This window comes from Balaenoptera musculus, chromosome 15 (genome assembly GCF_009873245.2).
Source record: "Balaenoptera musculus isolate JJ_BM4_2016_0621 chromosome 15, mBalMus1.pri.v3, whole genome shotgun sequence".
Lineage (NCBI taxonomy): Eukaryota > Metazoa > Chordata > Mammalia > Artiodactyla > Balaenopteridae > Balaenoptera > Balaenoptera musculus.
The window spans coordinates 81,877,178-81,905,089 of NC_045799.1; the positions used below are offsets into that span (position 1 = coordinate 81,877,178).

Consider the following 27,912-nt stretch of genomic DNA (forward strand, 5'->3'; position numbering starts at 1 on the left):
ATGAAAGACTGCATGCTTCCCCTAAGCTTAAACTTTCCCTAAGTTTAAGAACAAGACTAGGAAAATCATAAAGACAGAAAGTAGACTGGTGGTTACCAGGGGCTGGGGGCAAGGAATAACAGGGAGTTATTGTTTAATGCATATAGAGCTTCAGCTTCACAAGATGGAAACAGTTACGGGGATGGACAGAGGTGATTTTTACTCAGCGATGTGAACGTATTTGATACCGCTGAACTGCACACTTAAAAAATGGTTAAGATGGAAAAAAAAATGTTTATCATGAAATATATCAAATACAAAGTGTAAATAAAATACATATGTATAATTTAAAGAAGAAAAAAAAAAAACAAGACTAGGAAGCCTCTCTCATCGCTTCCACTCCACATTGTACTAGAGGTTCTAGCCAGGGTAATTAGGCAACAAAAGGAAATAAAATGCATCCGTATAGAAAATGAAGTAAAACTCCTCTACCAGATAACATGATCGTGTATATAAAAAATCCTAAATAATCCACTAACATCCTATTAGAACTAATACACAATTTCAACAGGGTTTCGGGAAACAAGGTCAATATACAAAATCAATTCTATTTCTACACACTGTAATAAATAACCCAAAAGTGAAATTAAGAAAATAACTCTATTTATAATAACATAAAAAAAGAATATTTAGGAATAAGTTAACAAAAGAAGTGTAAAACATCTACCCTGAAAACTGCAATATTGTTGAAATAAAGAAAATCTAAGTAAATGAAAAACATCCCATGTACATGTATAAGAATACTAAACATTGTCAAGACAGCAACTCTACAGATTTAATGCATTCCCTATCAGAATTCTGGCTGGCTTCTTTGTAGAAACTGAAAAGCTGAATTTAAAATTCATATGCAATTGCCAGGGGCACAGAAGAGCCAAAACAATCTTGAAAAAAAAAAAAGAATGAAGTTGTAGGACTCGTACTGCTGATTTCAAAACTTATCATAAACCTATAATAATCAAGGCAATGTCATACTGGCATAAGAATGGACATATAGATAAATAGAATAAAATTTAGACTCTGGAAATAAATCCACTTGTTTATGGTAAACTGAATGTTGAGAAGGGTTACAAGACCATTCAATGGAGACAAAATTGTCTTTAATAAAAGGTTCTGGGATAACTGGATAGTTACATGCAAAAGAATGAAATAGACCCTTACCTTACACCATATACAAAAATAAACTCAAAATAAATCAAAGACCTAAACATATGAGCTAAAACTATACAACTCTTAGAAGAAAACCAATGGGTAGATCTTCATGACCTCAGATTTGGCAATGGATTCTTAGATATGACACCAAAAGCACAGGGAAAAAAAGGAAAATAAAGAATTCGTGCATGATGAAAATAAAAAATTTTGCACTTTAAAGCAAACTATCAAGAAAGTGAAGAGACACCTACAGAAAGGAAAAAAAAAAACAACTTTCCAAATCATGTCTGATAAGGGACTCTTACCTAGAATATAAAAAGAACACTTACAACTCAACAACAGAAGTACTGAATATAATCCAACTATAAATGGGCAAAATATTTGAATAGACATTTACCTAAAAAAGACTGTGGGGAAACAGTTTGGCAGTTACTTATAAGTTAAACACAGAGTTACTATATAACTCAGCAATTTCACCTCTGACTACATACCCAAAGAATTGAAAACAGGTATTTAAACGAAAACTTGTACATGAATGGACATAGCAGCACTGTTCATAATAGCCGAAAGCTGGAAATGACCCAAGTGTCTGTCAACTGATGAATGGATAAACAAAATGCAGAATGTCCATATAATGGGATATTATTTGGCCATACAAAGAAATGAAGTACTGATATATGCTACAATTTAGATTACCCTTGAAAACATCATGATAAATGAAAGAAGCCAGCCACAAAAGCCCACATATATGATTCCATCTATAAGAAGTGTCCAGAATAAGAAAATCTAAAGAGGTAGGAAGTAGATTAGTGGTTGCTTAGGGCTAAGAGGAGTGAGAGGTGACAGTTATCAGGAACAGGGCCTGTGAGTTGACAAAAATGTGCAACAATTGACTGTAGTGATGGTTGCACGTATCTTTGAATGTACTAAAACCCTTTTTTTTTCAACTTTGCTGAGTTATAGTTGAGATACAGTACTGTATTAGTTTGGGTACAGCATAATGACTTAACATACGTATATTGTGGAATTAACTCCATAAGTTTAGTTAACATTCCTCACCTCATATAGTTACAAAAAAAATCTTCCCCTGTGATGAGAACTTTTACGATTTACTTTCTTAGTAATGTACAAATATATCATACAGCAGTGTTAGCTATACTCACAGTGTACATTACACTTTCAGTACTTTTTATGTTACAACTGAATATTTATACCTTTTGACCACTTTTATCCAATTCTCCCACCACTCAACCCACACCTCTGGTGACCAAAAATCTGATCTTGTCTTTCTATGAGTTTGGTTTTCTTCCTCTTCTTTCTTTTTTTTTTTAGTTTAGTTTTTTTTTATTCTACATATAAGTATTTGCCTTTCTCTGTTTGACTTATTTCACTTAACGTAATACCCTCTAGGTCCTTCCACTTTGTGGCAAATGGCAGGATTTTCTTCCTCTTCTGGGTGAATAATATTCAATTGTGTGTGTGTGTGTATATATATGTATATGTATATATATATATATATATAGAGAGAGAGAGAGAGAGAGACTCAAGTCCTAGAATAGAAGAAGCTGGCTCTCTCATATATATATATATATGTATATATACATATATATACACACATATATATGTGTGTGTATATGTACACATACACACATACAATATCCAGTTGTGTATATTGAATGTTGTATATATTTTGCCTGTCCATTTCATCTGTTGATGGATAGGTAGGATGTAAAAACCAATGAATTATACATTTTACAGTGGTGTATTATATGGCATGTGAATTGTATCTCAATAAAGCTGTTATTTAAAAAAGAAAGATAGGGCTTCCCTGGTGGCACAGTGGTTAAGAGTCCGCCTGCCAATGCAGGGGACATTGGTTCGAGCCCTGGTCCAGGAAGATCCCACATACTGAGGAGCAACTAAGCCCGTGCGCCACAACTACTGAGCCCGTGAGCTACAACTACTGAGCCCGTGTGCTACAACTACTGAAGCCCACACGCCTAGAGCCCGTGCTCCACAACAAGAGAAGGCACCACAATGAGAAGCCAGTGCACCGCAACAAAGAGTAGCCCCCGCTTGCCACAACTAGAGAAAGCCTGCGTGCAGCAATGAAGACCCAGTGCAGCCAAAAATAAATAAATAAAAACAAAAATAGTTTAAAAAAAAAAAGAAAGATAAAGGAAGAAAGGTGGAGAAGGAGGAAATGAGGGAGGGAAGGAGGGATGGAAGAAGGAATAAAGAAAAAGGAATAAAGTAGTCCACATACCTATTGAGAGAAGTAATGGAGAGAGGAGATTAAATTTTAAGATCTTCTTGCTATATTCCACAAAGGGATCTTGTGGGTTGTTGAGGGAATCAATGTTCACTCCAAATGCTATGCCAGTAATCACATCCATGCTGTAGGCCCCAAAGAAGCTGAGTAGAGAAAGATATGAACAACTAAAATCAACACCTCTTTACTCTCCTTACCCAACACATATAACAAGAAGTGCATGTAAAATCAGATGCCCAGACAAGGCAGGTAAAGAGCCACACTCTTTCAGAACCATGCTGGACCATGGAAGAGTCTATGCTACTATCACTCACTCCTGAGGTGTGTCTGAGGTGCCAGTGATGCAGCTGGCCCTGTGCCAGGAGGGATGGGGACACTAAGGCAAGTTAGACATCCCCCCACAAACTCAAGGAGCTCAGTCATAGAGGGATAGACACCCATAATAAGACAAAGTACAGTAGTGTGTTTTGACTACAGGCAATAATAAGTGTATAAGGACTGTGTCTGAGTATAACCAAGGGTGTAAATTTAACACATCCTGGGGGAGTCAAGAAAGGGGACGTTGATCTGGGTCTTGCCTCACCACAGAACGTGCACTCTGAGCTGATTCCTCTTCAGTGAATTACAGAACAGCACCACCTTGTTCTGAGTTGCCAGGAACATCATCCCTCACTGTCTTACACCTCTGCTAAGGATCCTGAAAGACCCACACTTCCTCAACTCCAGTGGTCTGTGGTTGCCCTGAGGGCAGACTCATTTCTGTGAAATGTAAGAACTAAAAATATTTCTAGTTAAAAAAATAATAAATTACTCCAAATTTGACTTAGGGAATCCCATAGCTAAGTGATCTTATGTCCTCAGTTTTCCTGTGACATTCTCAGTTTATACCTGTTGTTACAGCAGAATTAAAAAAAAAAAATCTCAGTTTAGACAACAAATGCTATGATCACTCTACCCATAGCCTGTACAGGGCCTTCTCTCTTTTGAGGCTGAAGGAAGAACAAATGGTGGTTAAGAATTAATATTTAGGGCTTCCCTGGTGGCGCAGTGGTTGAGAATCTGCCTGCTAATGCAGGGGACACGGGTTCGAGCCCTGGTCTGGGAAGATCCCACATGCCGCGGAGTGGCTGGGCCCGTGAGCCACAACTGCTGAGCCTGCGCATCTGGAGCCTGTGCCCCGCAACGGGAGGGGCCGCGATAGTGAAAGGCCCGCGCACCGCGATGAAGAGCGGTCCCCGCACCGCGATGAAAGAGTGGCCCCCGCTTGCCGCAACTAGAGAAAGCCCTCGCACGAACCGAAGACCCAGCACAGCCAAAAATAAATAAATAAATAAATAAATAAAGATTAAAAAAAAAAAAAAAAAAAAAGAATTAATATTTAGCATTTTCCTCAGGAAAACTGTGAAGAGATTTAAGTTGTTTCAAGTTCCATACTGTAACATTCCTGCCCAGTGCACTGCCTGCCAATATGTACAAAGAGCCTTCCCCACCTCCGCTCCACACCCCCTACACTCAGTACTGTGCACAACAATGTTTCTCCTTTCTAAACTATGTGTTTTTGTCTTCCAGAATATCCAAAGTGACAGTTAAGCAGATAAGTTCATCCTGGCTCATGTACACAGGAGAAGACCCTTTCTCTCCCAGCTGCCCTGCTTTCTTTGGTGAGCCACCACTCATTCTGGGGTGGCCCATTGGAGTGGTACCACCACATACCTACTTCTGTCTGGTCACTACAGTAACTCAGCAGTGGGAATCTGGCTCCATGGCAGGCAGCTGGAGGGTCTCAATGGAGCTCATGTACCAGCAGCTTCACCCCTACTTACTCTTTCATGCTGATGGGCTTGCCTTTCTCTGCTTCCTTCTTCAGGTTCCTCACCAACACATCTCCAATCTGGCTAATGATGGGGAACATCTAGATACAAAGTACAACATCACCTGAAGTTAAATGCAGACTCAAGTCCTAGAAGGACCTGGCTTTCCCAAGCATGGAGCAGTAAGTGGTATTTTATAAGGAATCTTAAAATGTCTCTTCTAGGATGTAAAGATAAAAGACCATCATTAGAAAACTCAAATTCAGCAGACTCCTCTTTGGAAAGGGACTATGATCTTATTTTCTACGTGTCCCTAGAGTCATTCCTTAAGTTTCTAATTGAAAGTCCTCTTCTTTTCTTACCTCCTTGAGCTTTCCGCTGGTGAAGGCTGGAGACAGCAACGTTCGTATTCTCTTCCATTGTTCATCCTCAGACAGAGAGACGGCATTTTTCATAATTCCCACTGGACCAAAAGCCTAGAGTCAAAAGCAAAACACAGAGTCTTACTGGCACTGTCCCAAGGTGATTGACCAGATCTGGGAGCCTATTCTTGAAGCTCCAAAGAAATAGCTATCTGGAGAGGGCAGACAGCAGAAGCAAGAGGAACTACAATCCTGCAGCCTGTGGAACAAAAACTACATTCACAGAAAGATAGACAAGATGAAAAGGCAGAGGGCTGTGTACCAGATGAAGGAACAAGATAAAACCCCAGAAAAACAACAAAAAGAAGTGGAGATAGGCAACCTTCCAGAAAAAGAATTCAGAATAATGATAGTGAAGATGATCCAGGACCTCGGGAAAAAATGGAGGTAAAGATCGAGAAGATGCAAGAAACGTTTAACAAAGACCTAGAAGAGTTAAAGAACAAACAAACAGAGATGAACAATAAAATAACTGAAATGAAAACTACACTAGAAGGAATCAATAGCAGAATAACTGAGGCAGAAGAACGGATAAGTGGTCTGGAAGACAGAATGATGGAATTCACTGCCGTGGAACAGAATAAAGAAAAAAGAAAGAAAAGAAATGAAGACAGCCTAAGAGACCTCTGGGACAACATTAAAGGCAACAACATTTGCATTATAGGGGTCCCAGAAGGAGAAGAGAGAAAGAAAGGACCCGAGAAAATATTTGAAGAGATTATAAGTTGAAAACTTCCCTAACATGGGAAAGGAATTAGCCACCCAAGTCCAGGAAGCGCAGAGAGTCCCATACAGGATAAACCCAAGGAGAAACATGCTGAGACACATAGTAATCAAATTGGCAAAAATTAAAGCCAAAGAAAAATTATTGAAAGCAGCAAGGGAAAAATGACAAATAATATACAAGGGAACTCCCATAAGGTTAACAGCTGATTTCTCAGCAGAAATTCTACAAGCCAGAAGGGAGTGGCATGATATACTTAAAGTGATGAAAGGGAAGAACCTACAACCAAGATTACTCTACCCAGCAAAGATCTCATTCAGATTCAACGGAGAAATCAAAAGCTTTACAGACAAGCAAAAGCTAAGAAAATTCAGCACCACCAAACCAGCTCTACAACAAATGCTACAGGAACTTCTCTAAGTGGGAAACACAAGAGAAGAAAAGGACCTACAAAAACAAACCCATAACAATTAAGAAAATGGTAATAGGAACATACATATCAATAATTTACCTTAACCGTGAATGGATTAAATGCTCCAACCAAAAGACACAGGCTCAGTGAATGGATACAAAAACAAGACCCATATACATGCTGTCTACAAGAAACCCACTTCAGACCTAGGGACACATACAAACTGAAAGTGAGGGGATGGAAAAAGATATTCCATGCAAGTGGAAATCAAAAGAAAGCTGGAGTAGCAATACTCATATCAGATAAAACAGACTTTAAAATAAAGAATGTTACAAGAGACAAGGAAGGACACTACATAATGATTAAGGGATCAATCCAAGTAGAAGATATAACAATTATAAATATATATGCACACAACATAGGAGCACCTCAGTACATAAGGCAACTGCTAACAGTTATAAAAGAGGAAATCAACAGTAACACAATAATAGTGGGGGACTTTAACACCTCACTTACACCAATGGACAGATCATCCAGACAGAAAATTAATAAGGAAACACGAGCTTTAAATGACACAATAGACCAGATAGATTTAATTGATATTTGTAGGACATTCCATCCAAAAACAGAAGATTACACTTTCTTCTCAAGTGTGCATGGAACATTCTCCAGGATAGATTACATCTTGGGTCAGAAATCAAGCCTCAGTAAATTTAAGAAAATTGAAGTCGTATCAAACACCTTTTCTGACCACAACGCTATGAGATTAGAAATCAATTATAGGGAAAAAAACGTAAAAAACACAAACACATGGAGGCTAAACAATACACTACTTAATAACCAAGAGATCACAGAAGAAATCAAAGAGGAAATCAAAAAATACCTAGAGACAAATGACTATGAAAACACGATGATCCAAAACCTATGGGTTGCAACAAAAGCAGTTCTAAGAGGGGAGTTTATAGCTATACAAGCCTACCTCAAGAAACAAGAAACATCTCAAATAAACAACCTAACCTTACACCTAAAGCAATTAGAGAAAGAAGAACACAAAAACCCCAAAGTTAGCAGAAGGAAAGAAATCATAAAGATCAGATCAGAAATAAATGAAAAAGAGATGAAGGACACAATAGGAAAGACCAATAAAACTAAAAGCTGGTTCTTTGAGAAGATAAACAAAATTGATAAACCATTAGCCAGACTCATCAAGAAAAAGAGGGAGAGGACTGAAATCAATAAAATTAGAAATGAAAAAGGAGAAGTTACAACAGACACCGCAGATATACAAAGCATCCTAAGAGACTACTACAAGCAACTCTATGCCAATAAAATGGACAACCTGGAAGAAATGGACAAATTCTTAGAAAGGTATAACCTTTCAAGACTCACCAGGAAGAAACAGAAAATATGAACAGACCAATCACAAGTAATGAAATTGAAACTATGATTAAAAATCTTCCAACAGGGGCTTCCCTGGTGGCGCAGTGGTTGGGAGTCTGCCTGCCAATGCAGGGGACACGGGTTTGAGCCCTGGTCTGGGAAGACCCCACATGCCACGGAGCGACTAGGCCCGTGAGCCACAATTGCTGAGCCTGCGTGTCTGGAGCCTGTGCTCCGCAGCAAGAGAGGCCGCGATAGTGAGAGGTCCGTGCACCGCGATGAAGAGTGGCCCCCACTTGCCGCAACTAGAGAAAGCCCTCGCACAGAAAGGAAGACCCAGCACAGCCATGAATAAATAAATAGATAAAATTTTTTAAAAAATTAGAGAAAGCTTTTCCACTGACAGCTAAACTTTGAAGCAACCTCTAGGTAAAAAGAAAGCATGAAAAATTCAGATTGTTTCAAATCTAAAAAAAAAAAAAAAAATCTTTCAACAAACAAAAGTCCAGGACCAGATGGCTTCACAGGTGAGTTCTATCAAACATTTAGAGAAGCGCTAACACCCATCCTTCTCAAACTCTTCCAAAAAATTGCAGAGGAAGGAATGCTCCCAAACTCATTCTATGAGGCCACCATCACCCTCATACCAAAACCAGACAAAGATACTACAAAAAAAGAAAATTACAGACCAATATCACTGATGAATATAGATGCAAAAATCCTCCACAAAATACTAGCAAACAGAATCCAACAACACATTAAAAGGATCATACACCATGATCAAGTGGGATTTATCCCAGGGATGCAAGGATTCTTCAATATATGCAAATCAATCAGTGTGATACACCATATTAACAAATTGAAGGATAAAAACCATATGATCATCTCAATAGATGCAGAAAAAGCTTTTGACAAAATTCAACACCGATTTATGATAAAAACTCTCCAGAAAGTGGACATAGAGGGAACCTACCTCAACATAACAAAGGCCGTATATGACAAACCCACAGCAAACATCATTCTCAATGGTGAAAAACTGAAAGCATTTCCTCTAAGATCAGGAACAAGACAAGGATGTCCACTCTCGCCACTATTATTCAACATTGTTTTGGAAGTCCTAGCCACGGCAATCAGAGAAGAAAAAGATATAAAAGGAATACAAATCGGAAAAGAAGAAGTAAAACTGTCACTGTTTGCAGATGACATGATACTATACATAGACAATCCTAAAGACTTTACCAGAAAACTACTAGAGCTAATCAATGAATTTGGTAAAGTTGCAGGATACAAAATTAATGCACAGAAATCTCTTGCATTCCTATACACTAATGATGAAAAATCTGAAAGAGATATTAAGGAAACACTCCCATTTACCATTGCAAGAAAAAGAATAAAATACCTAGGAATAAACCTACCTAGGGAGACAAAAGACCTGTATGCAGAAAACTATAAGACACTGATGAAAGAAATTAAAGATGATACCAACAGATGGAGAGATATACAATGTTCTTGGATTGGAAGAATCAATATTGTGAAAATGACTGTACTACCCAAAGCAATCTACAGATTCAATGCAATCCCTATCAAATTACCAATGGCATTTTTTACGGAACTAGAACAAAAAAATCTTAAAATTGGTATGGAGATACAAAAGACCCCGAATAGCCACAACAGTCTTGAGGGAATAAAAGCGGAGCTGGAGGAATCAGACTCCCTGACTTCAGAGTATACTGCAAAGCTACAGTAATGAAGACAATATGGTACTGGCACAAAAACAGAAACATAGATCAATGGAACAAGATAGAAAGCCCAGAGATAAACCCACGCACCTATGGTCAACTAATCTACGACAAAGGAGGTAAGGATATACAATGGAGAAAAGACAGTCTCTTCAATAAGTGGTGCTGGGAAAACTGGACAGCTACATGTAAAAGAATGAGATTAGAACACTCCCTAACACCATACACAAAAATAAACTCAAAATGGATTAAAGACCTAAATGTAAGGCCTGACACTATCAAACTCTTAGAGGAAAACATAGGCAGAACACTCTATGACATAAATCACAGCAAGATCCTTTTTGACCCACCTCCTAGAGAAATGGAAATAAAAACAAAAATAAACAAATGGGACCTAATGAAACTTCAAAGCTTTTGCACAGCAAAGGAAACCATAAACAAGACAAAAAGACAACCCTCAGAATGGGAGAAAATATTTGCAAATGAAGCAACTGACAAAGAATTAATCTCCAAAATTTACAAGCAGCTCAACATTAAAAAAACAAACAACCCAATCCAAAAATGGGCAGAAGACCTAAACAGGCATTTCTCCAAAGAAGATATACAGATTGCCAACAGAGACATGAAAGAATGCTCAACATCATTAATCATTAGAGAAATGTAAATCAAAACTACAATGAGATATCATCTCACACCAGTCAGAATGGCCATCATCAAAAAATCTACAAACAGTAAATGCTGGAGAGGGTGTGGAGAAAAGGGAACCCTCTTGCACTGTTGATGGGAATGTAAATTGATACAGCCACTATGGAGAACAGTATGGACGTTCCTTAAAAAACTAAAAATAGAACTCCCATATGACCCAGCAATCCCACTACTGGGCATATACCCTGAGAAAACCATAATTCATAAAGAGTCATGTACCAAAATGTTCATTGCAGCTCTATTTACAATAGCCAGGACATGGAAGCAACTGAAGTGTCCATTAACAGATGAATGGATAAAGATGTGGCACATATATACAATGGAATATTACTCAGCCATATAAAGGAATGAAACTGAGTTATTTGTAGTGAGGTGGATGGACCTAGAGACTGTCATACAGAGTGAAGTCAGAAAGAGAAAAACAAATACCATATGCTAACACATATATATGGAATCTTAAAAAAAAAAATGGTCATGAAGAACCTAGGGGCAAGATGGGAATAAAGATGCAGACTTACTACAGAATGGACTTGAGGATACAGGGAGGGGGAAGGGTAAGCTGGGACAAAGTGAGAGAGTGGCATGGACATATATACACTACCAAACGTAAAATAGATAGCTAGTGGGAAGCAGCTGCATAGCACAGGGAGATCAGCTTGGTGCTTTGTGACCACTTAGAGCGGTGGGATAGGGAGGGTGGGAGGGAGGGAGATGCAAGAGGGAAGAGATATGGGGACATATGTATATGTATAACTGATTCACTTTGTTATAAAGCAGAAACTAACACACCATTGTAAAGCAATTATACTCCAATAAAGATGTTAAAAAGAAAAAAGTAAGTGATTTCATTAAGTGTTTTAGTATTGATAAAATAATAAACTATAAAAATACAAAAAGGGGCTTCCCTGGTGGCGCAGTGGTTGAGAATCTGCCTGCCAATGCAGGGGACACGAGTTCGAGCCCTGGTCTGGGAAGATCCCATATGCCGTGGAGCAACTAGGCCCGTGAGCCACAACTACTGAGCCTGCGCGTCTGGAGCCTGTGCTCCGCAACAAGAGAGGCCGCGATAGTGAGAGGCCCGCGCACCGCGATGAAGAGTGGCCCCCGCTCGCCACAGCTAGAGAAGGCCCTCGCACAGAAACGAAGACCCAACACAGCCAAAAATAAATAAATAATGTGTAAAATTTTTTTTAAAAATACAAAAAAAAATTGGTCTACTAAGACCCTGATAAGAGGAAAAGACAAGATACTCACTGTGACTATAAAAGAATGGTTAGAGGGAGATTGATGGGGAAGTAACATTTCTATACATTGATTGTGGTGGTAGTTACACAAATCTACATCTATGATAAATTTTCATAGAGTAACACACACACTCACACCAAATGAATGCACATAAAACTGATGAAATCTGAATAAGCTATGTGGATAGTATCAATGTCAATTTCCTACTTTGATATTGTACTATAATTATGCAAGATATTAACCTTTGGGGGAAACAGGATGAAGGGTTTCCTTCAGAGCACCTTCCTGTATTTTTCTCTTTTGACAATATCCTGTGATTTTATAATTATTACAGAATAAATATTTAATAAATAAATAAAATGTAAACTTAAAAAATGGATGCTGGGCTTCCCTGGTGGCGCAGTGGTTGAGAATCTGCCTGCTAATGCAGGGGACACGAGTTCGAGCCCTGGTCTGGGAAGATCCCACATGCCGCGGAGCAGCTGGGCCCGTGAGCCACAATTACTGAGCCTGCGTGTCTGGAGCCTGTGCTCCGCAACAAGAGAGGCCGCGATAGTGAGAGGCCCGCGCACAGCGATGAAGAGTGGCTCCCACTTGCCACAACTAGAGAAAGCCCTCGCACAGAAACGAAGACCCAACATAGCCATAAATTAAAAATAAATAAATAAATTAAAAAAAAAAAAAATGGATGCTTACCCGCCGGTTTGTGAAGACAGAATAACATTCTTTCACTAGCACTGTTTTGATTATGTCTGGATCTGTGATAACTAACAGAGGCTGTTGACCTTCATAACACCTGTGTAGGGAAAAGAGATGTGATTAAATTTAATGATCCGGTTTCTGCAGCTGGAGTCACAGCTTAAGTCCAGACTCTCATCCTGACATTACATAAACCTTACTCCTAGAGATCATGGTTAGAAATAACATTAGAACATTTGTTAAGTCTAGGTGTTGTTTACATGGGTATTTCCTATGCCATTCTCCATAACTTCTATAGGTTTAAAATATTTCATTATCAAAAAGGAAGTTAGCTTAGTAAATAATTGAAGGCAAGTAAATCGTCTAAGAATGAAAAAAATAATTAATTAAGGAGAGTCCACCCACTCATTTTTGAAGATATATCAAAAGCATGAAAAAGGCCTATGAAACTTATAGACACACTGATCATAAATAGGTGAAATGTGTCTGCAAATGGAAGAAGATTTGGAATACTCCACAAGTGAGAGTGGGATTATGAAAGATTTTCTCTGTTCTATTTTCTAAAATTTGCTTTCTAGTTCATAATTTTTAAAAGGACATATTATATTAATAAGGAGATATCCTTGGTAGCGTCAAGGTTATAAAAATTTGAAACAAAAGGACAAAGAGAATAAAGAAATTCAGAGGAACACGTATAATTCATTTTAAAAATATTTTCTTTTCATTACTTATATTTATTCTTCGACATGAGTCCCAAGTGGGCCTCAGGCTCCGTGTAGGTAACAGCCATTAGCAGCAGGGCAGGCCTACGTTTGACCCACCTAACCACAAAAAGCCAACTCCTCAGATGTGATACATCCCAATTTGTCCTGATGTCCTGACTGGCAGGACGCCCGTTCATGGGAATGGGCCGCTGGCATGAGGCTGACTCTAAGTTAATCACACTGTCTTCTGGCATTTTGTTTCCTCTATCAATCATTTGCAGTGGCTAGAACACAATGGAAGGTTTTCTACATGTTACCTATTATTCCTCTGACTTCACACAGGAATTTCAAATGGTTTTGTGATTTCATATAAAAATGGATGAGAACCAGTGCATTATTTCCCCCCCCCCAAAAAATTCTAAAACTCAGAGGGTTTAAGCGGGTGTCATGTGCATTTAGAGTTGAAGCAGTGACGGAAGGGATTGAAGAGGCACTTAACCTGCTCTTCCATCTGATTGACCATATTACTTGGATGATTCCCTTTTTCCCATCATGTTTTTTCAAAAACACCTGGGTGGAGAAGGGATAGTGGTTTGGGGTGACGCTTTATATTCAGATGTCACTCCAGCCTTAGTATTTCTTATACTACCAGTTAAAATTCAGATTCTTGGGCCCCACCCCAGATCATATTGATTTGGTATGCTGATGGGTGGGGTCAAAGTTCTGTATTTATAACAAGTTCTCCCAGGTGGTTCTCATTTACACCCAAGCATGAGAACCATTTTCTAATGAGAGAACTGGGATCCACCAAGAAAACGTGACTCTATCCAGACCTCACAAGTATTAAATGTTGGAGGGGCAGTTGGAGCTGGTCCAGTCGTGATCCAGGGCTATGTGTTCTGTCCACTCAATCACATTGACGTTTGGGGCCATGGCAACTCAGCAGGGCCCTATGGTTCTTGAGGACTTGATCAGAGAAGATGAAGAGGTACAGAGAGGCAGAGGCTTCTCCCACTTCCTTTTGGCAAATAGTCACTACATTACACCTCTCCTGCTGCTCTCATCAAACCTACAAAACTCCTAAAATCTCTGAGCCCACATGATACACTCTGGGTTAGATATATCCCACATCTCTTCAAAGTCAGAGAAAAATAGTAGATAAAACAATAATTGAATACAATTACATTGGAAAGTCTTGGCTGAAAATTAAAAACAAAAACAAAACAATAACCAAAAAACCTCCATACTTGTAGAGAAAGTAAAAAGCTGAGCAGAAATTGTTTCCTATTTTCTTTACCTATAACCCCCAGCTCTTTTTCCAAAAGGACATATTAAATGCAAAACTTAAATAAAGGATTCTTGGCTTTTAATTAAAAGTGAATCATGTGGGAAAGGGTCAAAAAATGCACTTATGGGCACATATTAGAATGTTCTGGAATAATGCATTTTATGCAATTAAATGCAACCTAAGGAAAGAAAAATGGAGAAGGGGGGAAGCATGACACTGGACAGAAAGCGATGTTAGGAGTCCCTGGGCCTCAAAGTCTGGAGAAAAGTGATGACCTGCAAATCTCCAGGCCTAATTCAGACTGTAGACCTGGACACCTGGCTGACACCTTGGATCCCTGGTAGATAGAACAAGCCTCCAAAGCTTTACAGTAGATGACCTCATCCCAAGAAGCTCTGGACTGAGATTGTCTTCCATACCACAGGGGGGCGCCACGTCATAACAAGTCTATCCAATGGAACTTTCCAGAATACTCACCCCCACATTTTTCCATACTTTTTAAAACATCTGTTGTCAAACTCCCAAAGACCCTGCAAGGAGAAACAAAATTAGATTATTAAACTAAATGTATTGAACCCTACCTCTTTTGGGGACAAAAATATCTTGAAACCCATGAAATCAGGTTTACTATTTTCCACTGGCAGTTGGAAGGAAGTTCTTATTCAGAGACGTCTTAGGGGAAATGAAGGAAAATAGAGGAGATATTGGAAACAGAGAATTTTAAATCACTCTTGCATTTCCTCTAACTGTTACAGATACTAAATGCTTACCTTTGCCTGTGAATACTAAGTACCTCCTTGTCTTTCGTGAGAAAACTGAAGCGAAGGGTAAGTTAGATCGGCCTGTACACACTTTCATCTCCTTGTTAAGCAGCCTTTTCGTTTATCTCATGAGCCCTCTCTAGATTTCTAGCAGAATTAGGAAGTTAAAGACACCAGCGACCTTTTTAGTCCAGCAGATTTAAATAAGTCTAAGGGGTGTGTGTTGAGTGAGAAAATAAACGAGTGAATGAATGAATGACAAAGTAGATCACCTTCTAGTTTTCCAGCTCAACACAGAAAAGATGGGGAGTTGACACAACTACAAACAACAACGCCAGTTAAAACACTTGCCCTGAATTTTCCCTCTGTTGCTTAAAGGAAAAAGAAACTTCCTGTTACTAAGTTTCTGCTGTGATATTTGATGGTTTACCAACGAAAATGAAGGTCTCAGAAACATGGGTCTTGGTGTGCATCTACTAAGGAGTTCATCCGGGAAAGGTGGAAAATAAATTATTGCTTTTTCAGAGAGAAAAAAGTTCATGAAGTTCATAGGCAGTAATGAGACAATGAAGACCTCAATCGGGAGAATCAGGATCTGAGAAACAAGCCTTATGTCTGCAGGAAAGGAAATCTGAGCCAGAGAGCAGCCTGCACACGAGGCTCTGCCCCCTGGACACGTGGACGTAGCTCATGGCCTTCATTTCAGGGGCCAGGCCCTGGGCAAGGCATCAGAGCTGGATTAATATCAAGGCTTGGCCAGAATTCATAGCCCATATGCCACCTAGTACATTCTATTGAGTTCAGTTCAATTTTTAATAATTTTGTCAAATCATATCCTTTCTAGTGATTTTGTATATGTGATTCTGCCTTACTTTTTTTTTTTTTTAAACCCCACAACTTATTTAGTGGTTAAATACCTGAAGTAACTAGACAACCACCATCTTGTCTCCGTTACACCTACTCACTGCTCAGATGCAACCATAAGGTGCTTTCTTTGGAGGCACAGAAGTAAAGCAAAAAGCTCTTGTTCCACCCCTCGAAACGCAAAAGATGTCAGGGTTAGCAAAAATGGAGTAGAGCCACAGAAATAACCGCAGGCATTAGTAGTTCTTGAGATAATTCAAGTATGTGCAAATTACCCGACATTGAATACTCAGGCTGCATTAGAAACTGAAGTTACCAAGCGATCCAGGAGGAAGAAAAAAATGCTACCCAGAGCTTATGCTACCAACAGGAAAGCCCGACTGTAGTGTACGCAGCTTAATAAGCCACGACCAGGCACCCTCTTCATGCTTTTCTCCTAATACTAAAGGGATGGTGCCTTCCTGGCAATCTGCACCTGGCAGAAAGAAAATCCTCTTCACAATACTCACCAGATGGAACATCAAGTCCTGTGTTGAATCAGCTAGAGAGCTGGGCTGTCTGAGGCGGCAAAACCTGAGGCTCCTAACAGCTAAAAATGGCGTGTTGTAAAATTGGCCATATGCTGGGTGGGGTCCATGATATTTCTGGAAAGTGTGAAACCTCAGAACTTCCTCCTGACGAGGGGCAGTTTTACTATATTATTCAGCTGAGATTTGCCACCATAAGAAGCAAAGCTGGAGCTCAAATAACACACACCTTTCGGTAGGACAGAATATTTCCAAAATAAGGCAGAGGTCTCGGCCCAGGAATCCCCAGCTTCTTAAAAAGTCCATGTGAATAAGTCCCATATCTATAAAGTGAAAGAGGAAACCAGGTCACAGGAATTGTGGAATATTGGTGCTGGAGCTGGCCAGTCACTGACTCAGAACTGGAACAGTCAACCTAGGGAGATAACATGTAGGCAATAAATAATATCAGCAACTCCAAAAGCAATCATTACATTCACTCATCATCTCCTTGCCCACCACCAATATGAGACCCATAAAAGGTAATGACGATTAGCTAAAGGCAGCTGAAGTCTTCATAGTTCCAATCTTAGGGTGAATACTTTATAAATGTTTCTAATTTGAGTGGTCCTGAGAGGTTCAGGCTGGAATTCTTCCAGGGAATTCACTCATATTTATTTAGTAACTTGACTCTTACATGATTTGGAGATTCTCATTCTAGGTAGAAAGGGAAAATTTCTTTTTCTGTTCCAATAATGAGATTTTGCTTAACTTCGTCTGCAAAATAACAGTTATTGAGAGTCTACTGTGACATTGTTCTTACAATTTGCATGGAGATTTTTATGTTTTTCTTTCCCTCTATGTCCTGACCCCATTTTAGGATTTAATTCTTCTTAAATCCAACGTCATAGTCAAGCCTTAGAGAATAACAGTGTCCTTATTTCTATAAAATACAAACTGCGTTCAAGGCTTCCATTGGCATCATAGAAATGTGAGCACCTTTCAGCTACACTCAAGTCTCTGTTGTCAGGCAATTTGCTTGACTTGCCCTACAGAGAAGGGTGACTGAACATATGTTCCCTGAATATAACTGTATAAGTGAACCAATGACGAGAGGATCCATTTCCAGACCATTCTTTCTCAAATGGCATCTGGTCCTCCAACCTGTGTTACTCACCTGCTAAACACAGTACCAGGCACACTCATTTTTTTCAAGATCCTCAATCACAGATTAGTTTGTTTACTGCCTCTGTGCGCCAACTACCTCAAAAAGCCATTAAGGCTGGTGCTTCCTACAGCTGGTGTACATGAAACTCATCTACATGTGTTCTGTGTGGAATCCCACAGTGGGGGGGGGGGGTTGAAATCTTGCAGGTCTTCTCAGTCTGGTGTTTCTGAGAATTGACAGAGTGGAGGAAAAGAGAGGTTGAGGGGAAGAGGTTGCTGGCAATGGTTTTAGTGATGAAGTTGCTAGGCCACCAAAACTAACTCTGTAGGGGCAAATTAGAAAGGTATGGCTGAAGGGTGTGCTATGTATAAATGCTTCAATATGCTCTGCAAGCACTTTTAGCTAAAAGTGGGCCTTGCAAACTTCAGATACCTCCCTGAAGATAGCAAAAGAGGCATCGTGCAACACAGAATGAATAACCATAAAATGTTCCAGAATGTTTGATTAAGACTTTTTTCTTCTCTGAAGCTTAGTTTTTAAGGTCTCACAGGTTCCACATATTCTGTACAAATCCATCAAATCTTATACTATGTGATAAAATAAACCCAAAAATTGCCTGAAAGAAACTGTGCTTGAAGATGCAGCAGAGGCACTTTGGCCAAGCCCAGCTGGGTGTTTAGATCCTTCCTCCAGAAAAGTTGGTGGAGGTGTGAGTACCAGCTTCCAAAATGAGAGTGACTTGGGCTATTCCCACCCCAGTTCCTTCCTTCGCCTTCACAACCAGGGCAAATCAATTTCTCTTTCTGAACTTTCAATGTGTTCTATGAACTCTCAAATTCCTATGCTGATGCTAAAGCTCTCAGAGACGAGAGGAAAAGCTGAAAGAAATGAATATAATTTCAAGATTTCTGCCAAGTGTCCTCTCCTCTAAAGATTTCTCATTTGGGGGTAGATAGTTCTGCATAGTACAGGGTGGGGGAATTGAGTCTTGGAAGAGGGTGCAATAGGAGGGACACAGGAAAGGGGGAAGAGCTGATCTGAAGTGAAGGGTGATCAATTTCCAGCCCCTGGGTGACAAGGTGCCTTGTGTAAATGACATCCGGGGAGGGAGGGAAGGAAGCAGGAACCCCCTGAGTGACACAGGAGCCAATCCTTCTACACAACTCTTGCAGCAGATACTGAAACCAGAAGGTGAAGATCATGAGACAAATCCCAAGTTATTTCATGTCTCCAGGATCCCCAGAGCTTGGGAACGGGACAGCACCCCACTGCACAGGGACCAGTTGTTTTAAATCTTCCCCTGCTGGATTCTGGTTGATTAGTCTGGGTCCATGGAAACGGGGAGTCAATCATCCCCAGGAGCAAATAACGTCACTAAACCCTCCTAGCTACAGAAGATAAAAACTTGCGGGGTGGTGGTAGGGGGGGTTGTTGGTTGGTTACTCGTTCAACAGAACTGGGTTAAGATCGATAATAACCCCTTTGGTGTTTGTAGCACCCACAGCTTAAGCAACTTTCCCTCCACTAACTGATCCTCAAAACAGTAAAGGGAAAGTGGGACCTGATGAGCACCTCAAGTCCAAGGTTACAGGGGAGATCAGACTCACAGATACTCACAGATAGAGGAGTACCAGGCTGGTAGCCAGAAGAACCCAGGTTTCCACAGAAAAGCTTGGGGTCAGGTCCATGGCTACTTTCCTCGGTGATTCTCTCCTCTGAGTTTCTTTTCAGCTGTGTGTGTTACTCTTTGCCTGCCTGCTTCCTTTCACATCCAGTGATGATTCATTGAGGCTGAAATGTTTATGTCCAGGGAAGGGGGTGGAGCTGGAGTTGCAGCCAATAGAAGGGCTACCTGTGCTCCACCTGCATGAGCCCTCTCTGCCTTGATAGTTGGCAAAGCATCACAGACAGTTCAGTTTGACCTCCCTTGCCTTCATATTCTGTGGCCATTCAATAACAACTCAATCAGTGTTATCAGTAATTTCAAAGGTTACAGAAACTCAAATAAAACCACTAGCCATAAATATCCTCTAAACTGCCCTTTTCTCTCTAACTGCCTGAACTCCAAAACTTGAAATCCTTCAGACATGCTAGGTCTACTAATCTTTACCATGCAGTTTCCTCTGCCTAGATATCCTTGTTTCCCCATAAGGCACCTACTCATCCTTCAAATCCCAGCTCAGAAAGAACATTGTTTTAGAGACTTCCCTAACCAACAGGAATAACCACTTCCTCTTCTGGATGACTTCTATCGTGCCCCCTACCCCCACCCCAACACACACACACACACACACACACACACACAAAATTCTATCACTGTCCTTCTATCCTCCAGAATCATTGTTGGTTTCCACACCTATTTCCCTTAACAGATTGAGAGTTTGGGCTACAGTCCGAGTATTAGTCACCCTTATGCCCCTGGTACCTTGCAGAGTGCTTTCTGCAGCATGGAAATCAGAAAGGTTGGTGGACTTGAGTTGGTGGTAGTGAGAACTCTGGGCCCCTGTGTGTCTGTTTCCTGTGGCTATTTGGTGACCGCATCATCTTCCTGTATTGTTAATACAAGAGGGCCTGGCTGTGCCTTGGCCACCATCCCTGCACGTTCAGGGTGATCCATCAGGGTTCTGTTGACAAGAGGGCCCCCGAAGGAGAGACAGGACGTGGACCCTGTGGTGACGGCTGCACCAAGGGGTATCCATTCAGTCATCCTCTCCCGCCCCTCAGAGGGTCCTTCAGTGGACAGCAGTTACACAGATTCTTAACCAAAGAATGACCCCCTCTCTCTGGAAAGGCCACAAATCCAAAATCAATGAGAGTGAAGGGAGCGAAGCGGAGAAAGCAGCCCAGTGACCAAGTGGACCCCAACCTCCTTATTCACCAGTGATGTGGCATACACAGCAAACAAGACTCCTTAAAGAGGACATGAGGTTTTTCTATGGGGCAAAGCGGGGGCGGTCAGAGCAGATGCTTCCTTATCATTGACTAGATGGAAAATATTTAAGGGGTAGCAAGGTGTTACTAAGGAGGAGGTCTGTAGTAGAAGTCAGTGGCATCTGTGAGCCCCCACCCCATTCCTCATGGGAGAAATTAGAGGACTGAGGGTCTGAAATTTACACTGGTTCATTGTCTTCCCTCTGACCAAAATCCTGTATCTCCTTGGCCTGAGAAACTGTGCATTATACGAAAAACAAAACCTCAAAAGTTCTTAAAACTCAATAGAAACACAGGACATTTAAGCTGTGTTTGTGCACTTCCTTCTCCCTTTATCCTTTCTCATTTTCAGTCCTTCTGGAGCAAGCGATACTCACCTCTTGCCAATACATTCCATCCCTCTGGCCTGAAAGTCCCCAGGGTTGCCCAACACTGGCCTGAGTGGGTGGAGGTCTCATTGGTAAATTATAGTAAGTCCCAACTATGTCACCTGCCTTTTTTATTTCCTTGGGACCTTGTCACGCAACATGAAATTTCTACCATCATAGCTTGTCAAGTTTGGGTTCAGACTTTCTCCAGGAGGCACCTGTTAAAATCCATAGCTGCCACTGGAAATACAATGCCTGAATATATCTGTTCATCCACGCATTGATTCAAGGCCAAGTGGGTGAATGTCAGGTGCAGGTATTGTGCTGGGCTGGGGGCTAGAAGCCCATACAGTCCCCTACCTTGAGAGCAGCTTCCCAGAGGAGGGAGTGAGACACACAACCAAGGATAGTATGTAGCATACCTCTGGAACCTCTAGGATAATGGAGCCCTACAGAGAGGTGATGAAGGAGAGAAGTGGATACAAGCTTGAGTACCAACAAAGGACAGACCTGGGAAGCTGGAAGATGATCCTGAGGAAAAGTAGCTTAGAAAGTCCCACAAATTCTGATACATTTCTGCCCTCTTTCGGTACCTTCTCTGGGTGCTGTTAAGTAGGGTCATGTTACAATCCCCAGTTTATAGATACAGAAAATGAGGCTCAGGGACTGCAGGTGGCTTCTCAACAGCTATTGATCACAACCTGTCATATGTAAGCTAACATGAGATAGATTGGCAAGTCTTCTGCACTGAAATATCAGTATTCAACGTTTGCTGTTTCATGATGAGGGTCACTATGTGAAATAGTGAGACCCAAGACTACAACAGCAACTTGGTTACAATTCTGGCTCCTACCTCCATGGCTACCCCTGCCCAGGAGCTCCCCCACGGGTCTCCAGAACCAAGGACTCTGCCTCACCTCAGCAGGAACAGAGACAGGTGCAGGTCATGAGGACACTAGGGTCTTGTGTGCAGGATCCACCTCTGTATGTTCCCAACTGAGAGGAACACAAAATACATCCCACATGGGATGACTGCGGTGTCATCTGATAACTTCTGACAACTTAGTTCACTCAACTAAACCCACAGCCTTTCTTATTCTTCTTGGAAACAAAACCATTGTGGAAACTATATGCCTTCATCTTCCTCCAAAACACATACTGGGCTACAATGATTTTTCTCACTAAACCCACAGGACCATCTGCTGCCCTATTTGCCTCAGGGCCTGGTCCAGCCGGTTGGAATCTATCCCAAAGGCGATAGGCTACTCATTGTTTAGGACTGAAATTTTGCAAGTACCCTGTTCTAATCAATGCAAATGACCTTGCTCTGCAAGGGGAAATAATAGAAGGCATGATCTTTGTGCCCCTTCATTCCACAGCAGGGAACACCTAACTTAAAAGTCTGACAGGCTAAGATTGTGAAGGAAGACGTGTGCCTGAAGATCACCCCACACCCCACATCTCTCATCTACTCATTTGTGCACTAAAGGGCACGGCATGTACGTTCAAAGCTCTGTTCTCAGCGCTTAGGGTACAGATATGACTAAGACCCAGACAATAATCAGGTTGAAGATAGAGACAAATAAACAGGTAATTATAGTACAATACAACCAAGTTAAAGTAATTATATAGATATAAGAAACACAGTGTCCTCATCAACTGTAAGTGGCTTATCTGCTTTTTCAGTCCTGAGTAATCCAAGTGGAGTTAACAATTTTGTATTATAGTCTTGAAGGTTACTGAGCGAGCAGATCTTAAAGGTCCTCACCACACACACACAAACTGTAATTATGTGAGGTGATGAATACGTTAACTAACCTTACTTTGGTAATCATTTTGCAATATATACATGTATCAAATCAGCATGTTGTACACCTTAAACTTACAAAATACGTGTCCCTTTTTCACAAATAAGCAAACTGGGGCACAGAAAGAGTAAGTGACCAGCCAAGGATGCATAACTAACTCCTAGCAGAGCTGGGATTCAAACCTAGATCTTCTAGTTTTATAACCCAAGGTCTTAACTTTACCAGGCCCATCCTTGCCCAAGAATTAGTGGAACGACTGGGTCTAGAGCCCAGGTCCTCTGAGAGGGTAGTGACCCAGGGCTCTGCCCCAGCATAGAGACGAGGCAAGGCCCCCTAGCAAGCCTGTCAGTGGGGACTGGGGTAAGGCAGGGCTATGCTCTTTCTGACCCACACATACCTCACCATGCAGAAAGCCCCGCTACACACCCCCTCCCCTAGGCCCAGAAGCAGAAGCACTTCCATAGACTTTACAGCAAAGGGAAGAAGAGGAGGAGGAGGACTTCCTCTGGCTGCTCACTTTCTCCACAATCTCAGAATTTTTATCATTATAAACTAACCACTAACATCTCTACTGCAAAGTACAGTTTATAAAGTTCTTTCATGTCTCTCTTAATTGATCCTCATGAAATCTCTGTGAGATAAACAGTGCTGGGATTATTTAGTTCCCGCTTTACAGATGTGGAAACAGAAGCTCAGGGTGGGGAAGGGTCTTGCCCAAGCAATTAAACCATGAATCCAGGAAACAGAGCCACATCTTGTGATTCAAAATTGTGCCAGTGGCATATATGGTTGGGCTCCAAAGGGCCTCCTGAAATAACTTGGCAGGTTATAACTTATCACATGGGATAAATATTTCCTTCCACTCCTCCCACCATGCTTCCACTGTTGTGCAAATGCTACAGAGGTGATTTTGGCCACAAAAATGACAGCACACCCTTCTGCCTACTAAATGTTATGTATTCACTGAACTCATGGTGTCAGCAGATAGGGGATGCTGCAAACAGTTCTGACATGTAGCAATCAGAATCATTTGGGTTTCCAAGAAGCAGGAAGTAAAAAATGATGAAATGAATAAGTGGGGCTTCCCTGGTGGCGCAGTGGTTAAGAATCCGCCTGCCAATGCAGGGGATTATGGGTTCGAGCCCTGGTCCAGGAAGATCCCACATGCCACGGAGCAGCTAAGCCCGTGCGCCACAACTACTGAGCCTGCCCTCTAGAGCCTGCAAGCCACAACTACTGAGCCTGAGTGCCACAACTACTGAAGCCCGCACGCCTAGAGCCCCTGCTCTACAACAAAAGAAACCACCGCAATGAGAAGCCCGTGCACCACAACGAAGAGTAGCCCCTGCTGGACGCAACTAGAGAAAGCCCGTGTGCAGCAATGAAGACACAACGCAGCCAAAAATAAAATAAATAAAATAAATAAATTTATTAAAAAAAAAAAAGAAATCAATGAGTGAAAGGGGAATCACAGGCCGGGAGGCAAATTTCAGAAGACCATGAGGAAGGTAATTAATGAAACAGCAAGTGTCAGATGAAGGGAAAGATGAACATCACAGGTTATTTTGCAAAAGAGGGGGTGAAGGGTTGGCGGTCTCTCCTAATTTTTGCAGTAACCACCTAATGAGTTTTGCTTGACCCTACACTGGCCTCATCCTGAGAACCCCCTACTCTGCCACCAGATGGAACCTGTTAAAACACATTAAAATGTTACACTTATAACATTCTTCTGTTGTTCAAATCTCTCCAACCACTCCCATCATCCACAGGATAAAATCCAAATGCCTTGTGGTGGCAACTCAAGAACCTTGTTGGACACTTAGGTTGCTTCCATAGCTTGGCTACTGTAAATAGTGCTGCAGTGTGCAAATTTATGTTTTCATATTCTTGGGATAAATGTCCAGAAGTGGAATTGCTGGGTCATATGGTAGTGCTACTCTTAGTTTATTGAGGAACCTCCATCCTAGTCTGCATAGTGGCTGGACCAACTTGTATTCCCACCAACTATGCAGGAGAGTCCCCTTTCTCCATTTCACTGCCAACACTTGTTGTTTCTTGTCTTTTTGATGATAGCCATTCTGAGGGGTGTGAAGTGGTATCTCATTGTGGGTTTGATTTGCATTTCCTGATGATTGGTGATGTTGAGCACATTTGCATGTGCCTGTTGCCATCTGTATTTCTTCATTTGGAAAATTAAAATGTCTGTTCAGGTCTTCTGCCCATTTTTAAATCAGGTTGTTCTTTATATATATTGGGTTGGTCCAAAAGTTCATTTGGGTTTTCCATAAGAGGTTATAGAAACACCCGAATGAACTTTTTGGCCAATCCACTGTATTGACCTAGAGGTCAATAAGACAGAGAAAACCAAGTATTTTATGATTTCACTTATACGTTGAATCTAAAAAACAAAACAAACAGCACAGAAACAGACTCATAGACAGAGAACAAATTGGTGGTTGCCAGAGGGGAGGGAGATGGGGGACAGACATAATAGGCCAAGGGGATTAAGAGCTACAAGCTTCCAAATATATAATAAATAAGTCAGAGGGATACAATGAACACATAGGGAATATAGTCAATAATATTGTACCAATTTTGTTTGATGACAGATGGTTCCTGGTATTAATGAGGTGATCAAATCATAATGTATTAGAATATGGAATCATTATGTCATACACCTTAAACTGTATAACACTGTATGTTAAGTATAACTCAGTTTTCAAAAATGATAAAAAATAAACAATAAAATAAAATAAAGGGTGAAAAACAAAGCCCCATGTGCCTCTGGGCTCAGCCGGCTTCCTCAGTCTTGTCTCAGTACACTTCCAGTAAGCACATGATGTTCTAAACAAGGTATGATCTGCCAGTTCCCAAGCCCCCCAAAATGAGACATAACTGTTTCTCCTAGGGTCCGAAAAAAGACTGTTCTTCCCCCTGGAATGGGCCCAACCCATTTTCCATCTGGTGAATTCCTTGCTCCGGGAGTCAGTCAGGGTATCATCTTCCCCAGTTACCCTCGCCCACTGCCTCAGCATGTAGGTGGCGGGGAGACTCCCGCTTCTGCATGACCACGGTTCTTACATAGAAACACATAGTGACTCTCAGACCATGATGCTCATTATAATCCACGTGCAGCGGGAACTTTTAAAAATACACATGCCTGGGTGCACCTGAAATCTGAAACTGATGGGATGAAGTCAAACTCAAGAAAATCATACCTATTAATTTATTTGTTGCTAAGAATTGCAAAAAACATTAGTTGAAATATTAGAAGCAATAGGCTAGTTCCTAGGAAAACGTAATTGACCAAAACCAACCCAAGAAGAATAGAAAGATAAACAGTCAAAAAAGTTGTAAAATAAAATTAAGTGGAAGTCAAAATCTCCCCACAAGGAAAACATCATGTCCAGGGAGTTTTATGTTACCCTTCAAAGAACACATATGACTTAGCTTGATTTCCCAAGAAAGGAGAGCCCGAGACACGGGCTTTTGTTCTACTATCTTATGGGAATTTGCACCCAGGGAAGCAAGAGTGAAGGAAAACAGGAACAAAGCATGGAAGGAAGGAGAATCTATACCAGGTTCCTTAACCAACCTGGCCAACACTTGGTATTGAAAGCAACCAAATCTTTGATCAACAGAGACCATCTTCTGAGAGGCCATATGACCACTACATCCAGAACAGCCCATCCAAGGGAAGGAAGGGGTAAGGGGGTATCCACTGATTTCCTTCTCCCTTTGGGAAAATGTTCCTCCCGTGGAGAAGTAACTCTCTAAAACTTTGTATTACACATGATTTGCTAGGTTGGGAGGCACTGCCAGGCTTCACCTACACAAGTTAAATTGGAATCCATGCGAAGATGGTCCCTGCAGCTGTGGCTGGAACAGAGACCAGGATAGGTACACTAGTTCTCAACGCTGTCCAACAGATTATCCCCAAATGTAACTGCTTGAAACAACAAGGATTTATGATGTCACAGTCCCTTGGGGTAGGAGACCAGGTGTGGCTTAGCTGGGTACCTCTGGCTCAAGCTCTCTCATGAGGTTACCGTCCTGATGTCAGGCTGTGCTGCATCTCATCCAAAGTCTCAACTCGGGGAGGATCCACTTTCAGGTCCTCTAGGTGGTTTGGCAGGATTCAGACCCTCACAAGCTCAAGGACTCAGTTCCTTGCTGGCTGTGGCCCAGGAGCCCTCCTCAGATCTCTGCCACCTGGTTCTCTCCACAGGGCAGCTCACAACATGGCAGCCGCTTCCCTCAGAGTGAGGGGGTGAGAGGGGGAGCCCAAGGTGGAAGCCACAGGCTTTTCATAACCTAATCTCAGAAGTGGCATCCCATATCTGTGGCCATATGCTATTTATTAGAAGCAAGTCACCTGTCCCAGCCACACCAGTGAGAGGGGCTAAACAGGGCATAACTACAAGGAGGCAGCACTATTGGCGGCCACCTTAGAGGATGCGACCACAGAGGTGAAGCCAAGGGCTTCTGAGTCGTCACATAAAAACAATCCAGTCATGCCCAGCTCATCCTAGGAAGATAGTATCAACTTGATCTAAATCAGACAAAAAACAGGACAAGAAAGACAGACTGCATGCCAGTCTCACTCATGGGCATCAATGCAAAACTCCCCTCCCCCCCCAAAAAATAGTAGGAAACCAAATCTAGCAGTGATGATAATCATGACTAAGCGGGATTTGACCCTGGAACTCAAGGAGGATACTTACCAGAGAATAAATATAAATAATAGTTATCATATTAACCAATTTAAAAAGTCATATCATCCCGATAGTTTCAGAAAAAGCATTTGATAATATTCAAATCACATGATATAAGATGATCTTAAACTACTAACAGCAGGGAATTTCCTTAATCTAATGAAAGTATCTACCAGAAAACCTAAGAAAACATCATTCTTCA

At 41.2% G+C, this 27,912-nt stretch overlaps 1 protein-coding gene across 2 annotated transcripts in view; it reads right to left on the bottom strand.

Moving 5' to 3' along the window:
- LOC118880767 (cytochrome P450 3A24-like) overlaps positions 1-19,670 on the bottom strand; it is a 43,474-nt gene extending 23,804 nt beyond the window's left edge. Inside the window, exons 1-7 of one of the 2 annotated variants that reach the window (XM_036824691.1) lie at positions 19,506-19,670; positions 16,971-17,064; positions 15,067-15,119; positions 12,595-12,694; positions 5,634-5,747; positions 5,284-5,372; positions 3,455-3,603 (exon numbers count right to left, since the gene is read on the bottom strand). In XM_036824691.1, coding sequence (XP_036680586.1) covers positions 3,455-3,603; positions 5,284-5,372; positions 5,634-5,747; positions 12,595-12,694; positions 15,067-15,119; positions 16,971-17,064; positions 19,506-19,576 — 670 coding nt within the window. In that variant the 5' untranslated portion in view covers positions 19,577-19,670. The remainder of the gene's footprint in view (positions 1-3,454; positions 3,604-5,283; positions 5,373-5,633; positions 5,748-12,594; positions 12,695-15,066; positions 15,120-16,970; positions 17,065-19,505) is intronic. The other variant, XM_036824692.1, reaches the window with a different exon arrangement.
- Between the last annotated feature and the right edge of the window lie 8,242 nt (positions 19,671-27,912).